The sequence below is a fragment of the Salmo trutta genome, chromosome 24 (genome assembly GCF_901001165.1).
Source record: "Salmo trutta chromosome 24, fSalTru1.1, whole genome shotgun sequence".
In the NCBI taxonomy this organism is placed as follows: Eukaryota; Metazoa; Chordata; class Actinopteri; order Salmoniformes; family Salmonidae; genus Salmo; species Salmo trutta.
Window position 1 is genome coordinate 14,226,993 of NC_042980.1, and position 14,108 is coordinate 14,241,100.

General features: G+C 41.1%; 2 protein-coding genes across 6 annotated transcripts in view; both read left to right on the forward strand.

Annotated features, from left to right (window-relative positions):
* Positions 1–8,081, forward strand: part of ubr3 (ubiquitin protein ligase E3 component n-recognin 3) — a 49,875-nt gene extending 41,794 nt beyond the window's left edge. For all 4 annotated transcript variants that reach the window (XM_029711103.1, XM_029711104.1, XM_029711105.1 and 1 more), the window contains 8 exons: positions 397–497; positions 2,263–2,387; positions 3,402–3,509; positions 3,756–3,881; positions 3,988–4,167; positions 5,061–5,270; positions 5,491–5,630; positions 5,785–8,081. In XM_029711103.1, the coding sequence (XP_029566963.1) occupies positions 397–497; positions 2,263–2,387; positions 3,402–3,509; positions 3,756–3,881; positions 3,988–4,167; positions 5,061–5,270; positions 5,491–5,630; positions 5,785–5,902 (1,108 nt within the window). In that variant the 3' untranslated portion in view covers positions 5,903–8,081. The remainder of the gene's footprint in view (positions 1–396; positions 498–2,262; positions 2,388–3,401; positions 3,510–3,755; positions 3,882–3,987; positions 4,168–5,060; positions 5,271–5,490; positions 5,631–5,784) is intronic.
* A 1,938-nt stretch (positions 8,082–10,019) lies between these two features.
* Positions 10,020–14,108, forward strand: part of myo3b (myosin IIIB) — a 97,742-nt gene continuing 93,653 nt past the window's right edge. For both annotated transcript variants that reach the window (XM_029711107.1, XM_029711108.1), the window contains exons 1-2: positions 10,020–10,078; positions 10,343–10,385. In XM_029711107.1, the coding sequence (XP_029566967.1) occupies positions 10,072–10,078; positions 10,343–10,385 (50 nt within the window). In that variant the 5' untranslated portion in view covers positions 10,020–10,071. The remainder of the gene's footprint in view (positions 10,079–10,342; positions 10,386–14,108) is intronic.

Consider the following 14,108-nt stretch of genomic DNA (forward strand, 5'->3'; position numbering starts at 1 on the left):
AACATCTCAAGGATTATGAATGGAAACAGGATGCGTCTGAGCTCAATTTCGAGTCCCATAGTAAAGAGTCTGAATACTTATGTAAATAAGGTATTTCTGTTCTTATTTTTTAAATAAATTTGCAAACATTTCTAAACCTGTTTTCACTTTGTCATTATGGGGTATAGTGTGTAGATTGAGGATTTTCTTTCTTTTAATCTATTTTAGAATAAGGCTGTAACGTAACAAAATGTGGAAAGTCAAGGGGTCTGAATACTTTCCTTATGCACTCTGTGTACCTACCTGGTATTTCTTGTTTCAATGAATACTTAACTCTTATCTGAATACGAATACGAATGTACTGTATGTTTTTCAATATGTCTTAAAGCGTTACGTCAGGTGTGTTGTTCTCTACAGCTGCCTGGATGACGAGAGGCCAGAGGTCCCCATGCTGTTCAGAGACTGCCCATCCCTGCTCATCATCTTTGTGTTGACCATGCCACAGCCACTACGCAAAGGTGCTGTCACTCTCCTAACTATCCATAATTATTATATATATTTTTAAATCAGACAAGAGGGACAGGAGTGGAAGGGGAGTTAACGAGGCTACAGAGGGAGGTTTCTCATTGGCTGGGTCAGAATGACAGACCGTTATCAGTCCTAATCATGACTGAATGTAGGGAGGGTTCTTATCTGTTCTTCCGTTCCCTCTATTTTTGGCTGTAAGGAGCAGAGTGACATCGCCCTGTTTATAGAGGCTGTGCACCCTTCACATGCCCTTCATCTCCAGCTGAGTGCTTCCTGTTTGATCTCCTCCAGGCTCAGCCCCGTGCCCGAGGGGAGGGCCACTACATTGGAGCCCAAATTGCAGCAATCATAGGCCTACTTAATGGGTGCCATGCCATACAAAGCTGTGCTGTGCTGAACTGCCTGAATCCATGGACACTGAGGCGGTATGAGGCCTAAATATCTATCCTAGCATCAAAACGGAGGAAAAATGTAGAGTATTCTGAAATATAGGTTATACTCAACTCTGGTAAACAATATACAGTACAATACAATTGTACATGGTGAGTGAAAAAGAGCCTGAGATGGTATTGGTTATTGGTGAGTTGATATAGCTGTGACAGGTTTTGTTTTTGTTTTTCTCCAGAGAAAGCCATTTTACAGCTGTTAGACCTCTTCTCCCTATTGACTGATTAGCACCTCCTTACATTGCCCTTCAGTCTGCCGGGGAAAACGGCACTCAATGTCTTACGCACTTTTAGATGGACTTTGTGTCTTCTTCAATTCCACATTGATTAAGCCAAATAAGCATCATTACGGCCCTCCTTGTGACATGGATAATTGATTTTTAACACATCACTATGCGAGATGGGTATTATATCCGTGGCATGGAGATGGAGGTCAGGACATGTCTGGGTTTTTGTCTCATTTTAGAGTGGATAGGAGGGAGAGGTGGGCCGGTGGGGGGTTCCTAACAGCCTATATGTCCTTCATGGCAGTAAAGGTTGTGTGTTTTTTATGTGCTGACAAGCAACACAATGGCCAGCCCAGAGGACCTGTCACCACCACCACTTTCCTAAGGAGGGGGAATTGTTTTTCTGTCGGTTCAAATCCAAGACCTGCTCCAAATCGCAGCTCCCACCTGGCGGGCCCAGTGCCCCCTGCTAATTACAAGTCTATTTGATGAGCCTTTATAAACACAGGAGCGTTCCTCTGGAGACCCAACCCAACCTATTGACTTGTCTTCTAGCCCAATAAAAAGGTTTCATCTCCTTTGAAGGCAACCTGATTGTCCAGCTCTTACAGATCATTCTAGGCCTCCTTTTAAGTCATTTTTTTTTTTTACTGTTGAACACAGATGAAACGGCTTTCTATTTAACAAGGTGTTCGAAGTAGTCATTGGGAAGAGATAATGTACTGTATGCCTATATTAATGTATTGTTCCACTTAGTAATTTGTCTGTGGAGAACACATCTTGGCTGTTGTGATTTCCTGTTTTTGCTGATTGCTAGGATGCTCCATCCATGGCCATAATCATTGTAAAAGAAAAATGCAAATGAACGGCGGTAATTTGCCTATTCTTCCAAAACGATTAACTTTGTTGCCATCATATTCCTGTTTTTATGATATGCAGATTTTCATCCGTGAGTGGTTCTTCGAATGAGAATGGCAACAACTTTAATTATGAATCCAAAACAATGAAAGTCTGACCAAGACTATGTAGCGCGAGTATCCCGACACTATACATGGGTGTGTCTCCTCTCTCTGTCCCTGCAGAACACTTCATCTGTCTGGTGAGGATGCTGTACAACCTGCAGTACACCCAGGCTCTGGCATCTCTCTCAGCCAAGTTCAGCCCCGAGGAGAGGCAGGCCTGGAGCACGTCTGGCGCTCTCAAGAAGGTAATGGACATATCACCCACTCTCCTCACCGTATTGCCGCCTTGTACTCTACCAAGAAACCTTAGGAAAGTTCCCTCGATTGAGAAGCCAGTGCATGCGGTGTCTCTATACTTTCTACCTGTTATTCCCAGGAACTGTTTACAGCCGTAGCAAATGAGTGTGAATGCAAATAAAGATTAAGCCCTGGCCGAGTTAATTTAAGCCGTTTGAGCTGTAGATGTATCGATCATCATTATCAAGGAGAGAGAGATTACCGGAGAGAGCTGACATTAATTGGCTTTTCATCTTCAGTCTATTAAATCTGTATTAGCAAGTGGCTGGTTGGAATGTAAATGGGCAAACAGCAAAATGCCCACCCTTTAGTGTTTTCTATCTATTGGGGCAGGGCTGAAAATCCCCCCCCCACTCCGTCACGAACAATGCAGCACTTACTCGCTCACGAGCTGTCATTTCAGACCGCTCGGAAATCCTCATTGTTAACACGAGCCATATTTGGAGGGATGTCGTTGTATTTAAATTGCAGTTGATAAAAAGACGCCAAAGTCTCAACCGAGATCCCGAGCCCAGAGGAAGGAAATCCTGACTCCAAATTCCTCCAGCTATAAATCTAGGACTGAGAACGCCAGGCTAGATAAGACTGGCTGCTGGTTTATATTCTCCCACCGTCAACTTGATAAATGCCAGCAGCTTTACTCCGTATAGAATATTAGTCAAACCAGTTTAATTTTTATCAGAACACACATTCAGTAATGTCTTGGCGCTTATCAACTGTGAAATATTTTATTGCATGAAAATGTGTCCTCGGCTTATTCTGCATAAGATATTATACAGTGCTGCACATGTTTGAGGGGGAAATATGCACACTGCAGCACATCTCAAATACTTGACAATTGACTGCTTGAATATCATATTAAACAATTCCAGTGGCATAAGCTGAATTGTTTCAAAGTAGTGTCATTCTATAGTACTGTGTACTCTTGTCACCTCTACTACTTTTTGACTTTTCTCACACAGAATGCTGTCAATGCCGAGAGGTCCTATGACGCTCTTCTCAGCCATGTCATCGGTGAACTGTCCAAGGTGAAGACTGTGTATGATGTGAACACTGAAGTGCCGTCTATGGTAAGCCATAATAGCATTTGGGGTTTCAAAACAAAGCTGCCGAACTCTGTGCTTGGCTAGCTCCATCTCTCTTGGTAATCCCCCACCTGGTTTTCTCCTCTTTTCTCTTACATGATAAATTGGCCATTACCCAGAACAACAATGCTTTGATATCTGTGCTCTCTGAAGGAGATGTATATCACCCCATTATCAGCCAGCTGTCGAAAGGTTATTGATGAGGCATTACTCCTGTGCTTCCTTCCCCAGCTGAGCTCCAGTGTGTGGTCCCCACACTCCATAGAGTACAGCCTCCAGCAGTTCTGCCTGCCCTACCTCCGCCTCTCCTGTCTCCTGCAGCACCACCTCTATGGGGACAAACTGTCAGGTTGCCCGGTACGGTTACTGTTACTGTTCCACATCTTTGTCTGTCTACCTGCCTGCACCGTAGCAGCTCCAACCCCACTGCTTTAACTCATACTGCCCATTTCTTCTATTTCAGGAGGTAGAGGAGTTCTCAGGCCTCGCCGGCTGTCTAGGGCTCCTGGCCCCGGCCCTTCAACCATCCAACCCCATCTACAGTGCCTCGTGTCTTGACTGGACGGTCAACGCTTTCGACCTGATGACTCAATGGTGCTCTGAGGTCACGGGGCTCTCTGACACTCAGGCAAAGAAATCAATAGTAGGTTTGAGGCTGAGCACTTAACGCCACCAATCTTGGTGCTCCATTATAACGTCTCCAAAGCACCAATGGTGGTGTCATTTTGTTTTTCACTATTGAGTTTATAAGAAAAGACTATTGACACCACGTGTGAGCCATGGCATTTCAGGCCCTTTATTTTAGCCATTGCTGCGTATAGCCCCTCTACTGTATATTCAGTGCTGAATATAGCCCTTGCGAGAGTAATGTTTTTCCCACCCTGCCTTTGTCACTCAGCACTGACCTTTGCTGCCTTACATCACAAGATGAAACCTCACATCGCTTCACACTGCCGTTCTGGATTGTTTCCACATACCTTTCAACCCACAACATTACACCCTGGTGTTGAAGTCAATACTGAAAAATGTGGCATATAGGACCTCTTGACAAGTTATTCAGTAGAAGGCTTAAAACTTACTTTCATTTCCTATATTCTTAAATCCCTTTTAGTAACAAGTGGGGAGACACAATGCCCCAACTGAAATGAATGTACAGTAGCCTAAGTGTTTCTTGGGGGTGATGCTTAAAGGAGCAGGATGAAAGGGCTCTGTCATATTTTCAATTTCTAAATGTTGCCAAGGCGACCTGATGAGTCCGCTGATTAAGACTCTATTGACAGGTTAGAGAGAACAGAAGAGCACATGGCTAAATGAAAGGGACTTGAGAGTCGGCTCTTGCGGGATTGGATTGGTTTTGTTCTTAAGTGACGAGGCAGCTGAAGGGTAGGCCTACCATGGACAAGGCACAGTAGTGAGCACCAGCTCCTATGCCATCCAAGCTGTTACAATGGATTGCCTAGGTCACAAAGTTACAGTTCAAAATTGGAATGTTGTGACAAACATGTTTTTATTTATTTCATTTTTTTCTTCATCCAGACCTTGCTTGTCCAGGATCCACAGTGGGCGTCCCCCCACCTCCTCCACTTACCTGACCACTACAACATCATCTTCCAGTACTACCACAAGAAGGCCTGCACTGCCTGCAAAAAGGTGCCAAAGGACCCAGCACTCTGCCTCGTCTGTGGCGCCTTCGTCTGCCTCAAAGGGCTGTGCTGCAAGCAGCAGGGGATCTGTGAATGTGTTTTGGTGAGTGGCCCTGCTTTTTCGACGGCCATATTAGACTATATCTGAAAAAACACCATGATCTTCATACCGTGTTTAAAAAGATGTCTTATTCATTGGGTGGCCCGATGTGCTTAATTTTTAGGTCATCGATGGATATTATTGCTTGCTTGCTTGGGTGGTGCTGCTGTGTGTGCAGATGACTATGTGATTAGGTGAAGAGATTGTTTATGTCTGTCTTTAGCACTCTCAACACTGTGGCGCAGCAACGGGCATCTTCCTATTGATCAACGCCTCTGTCATCATCATTATCCGAGGGCATCGCTTCTGCCTGTGGGGCTCCGTTTACCTGGATGCCCATGGAGAGGAGGACCGCGATCTACGGTACGAATACACTCCGTAGACACGTCGCTGAACACTTCTTCTGTTTCATATCTCACACAGTGATCTTGTCAGGTTCTCACTTGAACGGTTGATGTGGTGGGGACTGTGCCGATAATTGTAAAAATGTAAATAAATCATTTCAATCTTTTTGCAGTCGTGGCAAGCCCCTGTTTCTATGTGTGGAGAGGTATAGAGTGCTGCAGCAACAGTGGGTTTCGCACACCTTCGATCACATTAACAAGCGCTGGGGACCTCACTACAACGGACTATAAGGTTACTTGAACCCACACCCTGATGGGAAAGAATCTCTTTGGCTTATGTGTCTGCCTCTGTTAAACATATAGGAATCTTATCATGTGATATAAACAAATATGCAGTGAGTGTGTCACTGCCACAGCCTTGGATTATGTGGAGTTTGGTGTACAATCATGCCTAAAGACTAACTGTGTGTGTGTGTGTGTGTGTGTGTGTGTGTGTGTGTGTGTGTGTGTGTGTGTGTGTGTGTTTATTTAAGTGATTTACTGTGTGGATTTCAACAGGGAGAAACCTGAAAGCACAACTTTTCCCAGTAACACATTAGTTTGGAAGAGGTTTTGAAGGCAGACAGTTTTTTTTCACGAAAAAATACTCTGATTCTGGTGAATATTTGTACACTCTGATTGGCTTACAGTTTGAGTTCGAACTACTCGATATTTGGAGTATATAGAATGACAGATTTGCCCCTGGTAAGGTTATTGATTATCATCTTTGTCACCATGTACGAGTTGATGCATATCCCTCATTTTTGGACTTTGTACTGCTGGCATGAGTTTAAAGCTCTTGATAAGTATACCAATGTTATTGCAAATTGTGTGCTCAGTGTGTGTGTTGGGACATTCTGGTAGGCGACACAAGTCCACTCATCAACAAAGAGTTTATTGCAGTTAAGCAAAGGCAATTGTTTTTAATTTTTATTCATCCTCAGGTATAATTTTTTTTGCTGCAGTTTAAAATACAACGTTTTTACTATTTTTAATAAATGTTGCTGCTCATTGTTCAAATAGGTAATTTTACCTTTGTAAAGATTATTTTTGTTTTCTTTTTCTAAGAAATTAAGGTTTTGTTTATGGTAGATGGCTGGCAACAGGTTGTTGATTCCAGCTCGCTGCAAGGTTGAGGGAGACAGTCATCTCTATTGGTCTTTGCAGTCCTGCCTTTCACTACGCCTCCGGCCCGGGTCTCTGAGGAAACTCAATGCCCACTCACCAGTCTGGCCACAGTAGAGTACACAGAAAAGACTGTTGTGGAGTATATCTGTCCAATGTAATTGGCATGCTTTTCCCAAGATCTCCATTGCTCAGAATCTCATGTGCAATGGGATTTTGCTATAGTTACATTGAAATATTTTTATTTCAAAGTTATTGTACTGGTATGGCTTTCTTTAAGGGAATGGGAATCATTTCATCCTTTGCTGGTGAAATAATTTTGCAGTTTTAGAGTACAGTTTCATATTTTTTGGCCTGATTTTCACATTTCCTTTTAGTTTCTCTGTAAAGTTATAGTAAATGTAATGGTAAATGTATATGGGCTCATAATGCAAGATCCCATCTTTTAAATAACCATAGGTAAAGACAAGTCATTGGGAAATTGTTGAAGATGATAATAGATGTAATTGTAGGTGGTTTTGCGAAGTGTAATAGCGTTAACCTTAACAAATTTGTTATTCATGTAATCCACACTTGTGGTCCAATTATATCATTTTCTATACTTTCAAATAACAGTTTATTTGTATGCTTTTCGATTGCCAAAAGTTAGAATTACAGTATATTTATAAGGAAGACTATTTCCCTATGCCTAAATTTCTCCAAGTTTAAATTGTTATCTTGGGTCATGGATGCATTCCAATGTTAGACATCAGACTTCAACCATAATACACAATGTATGCATGACATTGTTTTTTCAGTCACACTTTAGTCACACTTTTTGAGTTTTGGGTCTTAAATGCTTAGTTTCAATTACATTGTCACCATCTGGACGAGTAGATGGCCTACTTATCCACTTGTGCGTGCAAGATAACTTTTAGTGAAAAACAGCACATTCAAATCCTTGGGTGATTTTATTCTGGTGAAAGTATTTTGTGAATTGCTGGTCCACATCGTGCTCGAATGAGGAATCTTTTAGGAAATATTTATTTCCATCCACGCATGCTGCTGATCTGTCTACTGAGATTCCCTTCCCTCTTTTTTTGCCAGTCCCTACTTTGTAGCCTACATGACTGCAACAAAATATCCAATGAGTGATGGGTGTACGTTCTAATGGAAAGTTCTTTGTTCTCCTGTATGAATGAAAATCAGAAAGAATACAGTACATTACTGTAGGTGCTGATTCAGGCTTTCTGAGTTGGATCAGAAAGTGTGACTTGGACATTTATTGCAAAATGTAACATATATTAATAAAATATAAACACACTGACTCGTTTTTCTTCATTCTCCATGCTGATGTCATTTAGATTCTCTCTCTATATATTTCATATTCTCTGGTGGGTTTGTGTTGTCGTTCCATTCAGATGATTAACATAATTGGCCTGCAGCAAAGCCCCTTGTGCTTCCTTTGTCTACTCAGGCCATTAACTATGATTTCTCAGGACCTCAAGTTGAAATTGAGGTTAGCTCCATGGTAACCCTTAAAGATGGACTATGCAAAAATCACTCAATTTACTGTTTGAAATTAGGAAAACTATTAGAATTTTTGCAGTTTGTGACAAAACAAGCAAGTACAGTGTAGAGAATCATTGTACCATCGCAACAGCGCTGAAATATATTTTCCCATAACCAAAATTATAGTATTTTCAGCTGTTTGAAGCTGGTGCACACAACCTAAAGTAAGCAAAGAAGAATCGTTAAGAACGGTAAGCATAGAAAATGGTGCACATAGCACAGATCTACTGCTTCTTAGACTTGCTTTCAAGGAGTGACCGATCTAGAACTACCATTTCTATGTGAATTTGTTCGGGTTGCCCAAAAAAGTTACAATATTGCCTCAGCACTAACATATGCATCCTGCTCTTAGTCAACCATGCAGTCGAGCTGGGAGAAGAAACTAAACTGTCCAAAATGGAAAAGAATAATACACAAATATTCAGCCACAATTTGGGGCTGAATATCATTCTTTTCCATTTGGACAGTTCAGTTTCTTCTCACAGCTCGAATGCATGGTTGACTGTAAGAGCAGGATGTACATGTTAGTGCCAAGAGGCAATATTGTAACTTTTTGGATATTCTTTCTCCCAACCTCAGACACATGGTCAGTTATGCTCTGGTCATATGGTGAAAACTCAAATTTGTATTTCATTTTTGTGAAATGTATTGTTAGTGCTTACAATGTTTCCATGTAAATGATCACATACGCCTACTACGTCGCAAGAATTCAAAAAACATACTGTAATCGAAATAAAACATCACATCATTGATTCAGATGGATCTACTTCTTGCCACAGTGAATTTAGTCTCTGGGCACTGTTGCAGAAATGTGCACATAGACCAGGTCATTGTTCTGGGACTGGGGGCACTATGGATCATTTACTCATTGGTTGCTTTGACTGAATAATATGATTTAATGTACAATTTGAAATAAATAAGAATTTGTTCTTAACTGACTTGCCTAGTTAAATGATAACAAAAATGTAACTTAGCCTATACTTTCAGTCTACGTGACCTGTGGAAAACATGTCTTTGTAGTTAGAAATAAAGGCTGTTGTGCAATTTGGATGGATATAAAACCACAGCCATCTGTGAGAATTAGAGAGAGAAACTCACGTTTTAAATGAGAAGAAAACAACTAGGCAGAGTCCAATTCACAATGCATCATTGCAAGCCAATGAGGGCATTACATGCCAAATAGGAACTAAGAATGACAGCAACAGATTATATTGTTCACTGGATGAAAACTGGGTTGAAGTTTCGAAGACAAAAGGCCTCTCTCAACGTAATGACCAGTACTGTACAAAGCCTCTATGTCATGGCATCATCTCTAATTAGTGGAATTTGTCGGACATGCAGATGATGCCAGCAGGGAATCCTAAGAGTTTCAACATTTGTTAAATAGTTAGCTAAAAACCAAGGCCTTTTTCTAAAATGGAGCTTTTCTCGCACGCTCTGATCACACGAGCACTGAAATACCCGCCACAGGCATCCCTACATTTGAGGAACTTGTTCGTTCCGTGCTTTGGTAAGATCTTATTTATAAAAATAAAAAAAAGAATTTGTAAAACATTTTCTATGTGCTATATTACATAAGCCTAAGTAAGACATATACAGAATGTGGAGCAGTAGCTTGCAGAGCAAGTTGGTTAGGGTATATTATTTCCTCTCAATTGCTTATCAAGTTCCTGTTAATAATTAAACCCTTGACGGGTGACTGTGGTTAGTGAGAAAACCGAGAAAATCAGTTCGGATATGTCGCTATGGAAGGTAAGGTACAGAGAAAGTGTATTAATTGGATGACGCTTGTCTACATTATGCTTAAAACGTTTGTCATAGTGTAGTTACAAACGTCGGAATGTCGTTCGTTATCTCCGCATTCCTGAGATGGGGATGCCTGTGTTTGAACTGGCCATGTCATGTGTCGCAAATTATCAAATTGAAAGGAAAATGTGTTGTTTTTTGTGCCTGTCAAGATGTTTTATAAGTTCTGGTTTGTTTCAGAGTATTTTCTATCATTTAAAACATTTCCAGGGTTCGAGTTCACAAATGGAAATACTGACGCAGCAAAGACAGGGTAAGGCTTTAATAAATATATTCAAAATACATGACTTCAATATTTTGAAATGAAATGTAAATACTCTTTTTTTCTTCTTTAAGCAGCAGTACCAAAAACAAACATATGACTACAGTACCTAGCAAAGAATAAGTTGGCTGACATGAAGATTACATAGCTTTAAAGGCCCATTGCAGTCAAAAACGTGATTTTCTTATGTGTTATATAAACTGAGTGTACAATACATTAGGAACACCTGCTCTTTGCATGACATAGACTCACCACGTGAATCCAGTTGAAAGCTATGATCCCTTATAGATGTAACCTTTTAAATCCACTTCAACCAGCGTAGATGAAGGGGAGGAGACAGGTTAAAGAAGGATTTTTAAGCCTTGAAACATGGATTGTGTATGTGTGCCATTCAGAGGATGAATGGGCAAGACAAAAGATTGACGTGCCTTTGAACGGGGTATGGTAGTAGGTGCCAGGTGCACCGGTTTGTGTCAAGAACTGCGACGCTGCTGTGTTTTTCACGCTCAACCGTTTCCCACGTGTATCAACAATGGTCCACCACCCAAAGGGCATCCAACCAACTTGACACAACTGTGGGAAGCATTGGTGTCAACATGGGCCAGCATTCCTGTGGAAAGCGTTTGACACCTTGCTCCGATGAATTGAGGCTGTTCGGAGAGAAAAAGGTGGTGTAACTCAATATTAGGAAGGTGTTACTAATGTTTTGTACACTCGGTGTATATTTCCACACTATGAAGTTGGAATAATACTGTGAAAATGATAATGCCCTTTTAGTGTAAGAGCTGTTCGAAAAGTGCGCCTGAAATTTCAGCCTGTTTAGGTGGGATGGAGTTTTGGCCTGCCTGACATCACCAGGCGGTAAATTAGTCAATAGACCAATAAGAAAGAGAGTTCCAAACCTCTCTGCCAATAACAGCAACTTTTTGGTTTTCCTCTCCCCACTCAGACCACTCCCAGGCAGTCCTAGCACAATTTTTGCTTGAGAAATTGCTGTTTGCTAAGAAGCTATTTTTGTTAGGCTTGGCTACTGCCTTTTACAAACTCATGTCGCATATCAACCTAAATGATAAAATACAGCACACATGGCATACATGTACAGTATTGACGATAGGGTGTGTCGTTTTTACTCAATGCTCAGGATACATGGAAACACTGAGGAAAATCACCTCAAGGCAAAAGAGTTTTTCCACCTACACGGCAGGATATGGTGAGAGACCAGATCAGATACTCAGTTCTTCACACTTTGGCTTTCACCACTACATATCATACAGTTAGCCTTAGCCTCCTACTGTACAACCATCCTGAAGTCTCACCAGATTCAATTCTTGTTTCGCCACATGAAACAAGAGTGCAGCGTTCAGGATGTTCATGGATCAGGCTATACAGGTATCCTGTAGTATGATATTAGTGTTACATCAGTACCTGGTGTACCTATGGCAGCACAGAAGTGCCCACCTGTAAACAATGAGTTTTGATTAGAGGGATGCAACACATTTCATCTCCACCACTGTAATCTCTCCATGACTGTGGTCACTGGTCAGACAGGGTTATTGCAAGGACATGACGATTCAAGTTTGACACATTGATGGAGGTTTACAGTACTGTAAAGCCCCTTCATATCCCCTTAACAGGGATTCAAGTTGGGAAGAACTGAGTATTTTCGCAACAGACCATGTAAAACTTATAGGTGCCTATGAAGAATCAAAGTGATTTGGTGAACCATGCTAAATATACCTATACGGTGTATGTACAGTATATGATGAAACACATTGCCGAGCTAAAGGGAAATACATTGCATGTTGTATTGTCACATCTACTGGCTCCAATATTGAGTGCGTTGTTGTAAACTCCTGGCAAATGCTTTTGGCTTTATCCTTCGATGATGCTGAGTGGACATAAATATGTAATACATTTATAATGTTTTATATACATGATTATGCTGGCTGGGGTATCCAACTGCATTGTTTGCATGCGTTAAGAGCATTGCATTCTTTACGACGTGTCTTTTTTTTCCCCCACATGTTGTTGACACAGTGTCGTAGACAATGAGTAACCAGAGCCTTGCCATCAGGCAGTTCTGGTGTCCTGTTCTGCGAGAGCGCTCTTTCCTTGTCTCCCAGACATTGGTTTATCTCACATCCGTTTGGGAGAGCGGTTGTAGGAACATTTTCTCTCTCGTTGCTGTGGTGATAAGATATACAGTATTTTGCTGTTAATACACAATAGTCTCAGGGGTAGGGAATATATCAATCTCTCGAATTTGGGTTTATATGAAAACAGGTCACGTTTGGTGCTAATGTGTGAATTGTTTGCATGGGGTAGATTCAACAACGTCAGTTCAATTTCAAATCTGATCTATTCATGGTATACTGACAGTTATCTGTATGAAATGGAAGCTGTTGTGGAAGCGAGGCAGCGGTTATCTTTTGCGTTCAGTCTGTGTGATCGTCTTTTATCTCTGTGTCCCCCTGGGCTTTGTACTCATAGCAACATGACTGCTGGTGTTTGTTGCTCATGTGAAATAAGTCTTGTTTTTGCTGCTAACCATTCAACGAATGAGTACAATGCATTGCAACACACTGCAATGTAGCCTATGCAATTAAAGTACTACCAAGACTTTACACAACTGCACATTAAATATAGTATTATAGCCATTTAGAATTTCAATGAAGATCAAGCGTTGTCTGAATCCAAAGTCAAGTATTTTATCAAGAGTATGTCAGTGAGTGAGAGTTAATTTACTGATTGGAGACACGTGTGGGTCACGTGACCTCGTAACTATCCAGAACTTCCTGGTTACCTGTGTGCAACCTGAGAGGCTTCATATCTACCTCGTTTATGACTGGATACATCTGGCACCTGAATATTTAAAACTAGATCACATTGCTGATTACTACTGGATGAATTATTGATCGCTGCTGATTAGCATGATTTGGTCAGGGACATGTTGCTAGGGTAGACACACAGAGACACACTTTTAGCAGAACGTGATAGGGAATTAACTGTCACAAACAAGGTATGCATGGGCTATTGAAGCTTTTTTTTTCAGAAAATATTTTTGAGAGCTCAGTTTGAGATTCAGAGTGGTATACCGTACTGTACGTATGTTATGTCATGTTTGAGTTGAAAGGAGATGTGGGATTTTTGATTAAGGATGGATGATGTTATATTGACATGGTCTCTTTTGTGTTTATCTCAGCTGTCTTGTTTTGCTACCAGTGCTTATTGTCAGTGTGATGTTTGACATTCAAAAGGAGACGTTAGAGAGGTGTAAAGGGTTATGTGTAGCGTTGTATTTAATTTCATTCATAGTGTTATGTGTGTCTTTAGTGATCTGAAGTTTATATCTAAAATCTTATCTAAATTCATACTGTTTTCCTTTTAACAAATTATTTTCTAAAATATATATTTCAGCCACCAATTGAGTATTTTCATGAGAACAATACCAGCTGGACTGGCAAAAGGTTACTTATGCAGATCCGAGGCTTGGGCTTAGTTTTGAAGCACCAGGAGAAAGTTGATATACTAGACTGGGTGTCTGATGCTGCCAGCCACTTTGGTCACACAGCTGCTCTCTAGCAATATGAGCCTACTGTTGTTACAAAAGCCTGGCATAGATGCCTGGGCAACAAGGGAACCACAATGTATTCAATGCACTGAGACTCAAAGATGCTTAGAAACAAAAATGTTTCCATTCATTTAGAGTAATCA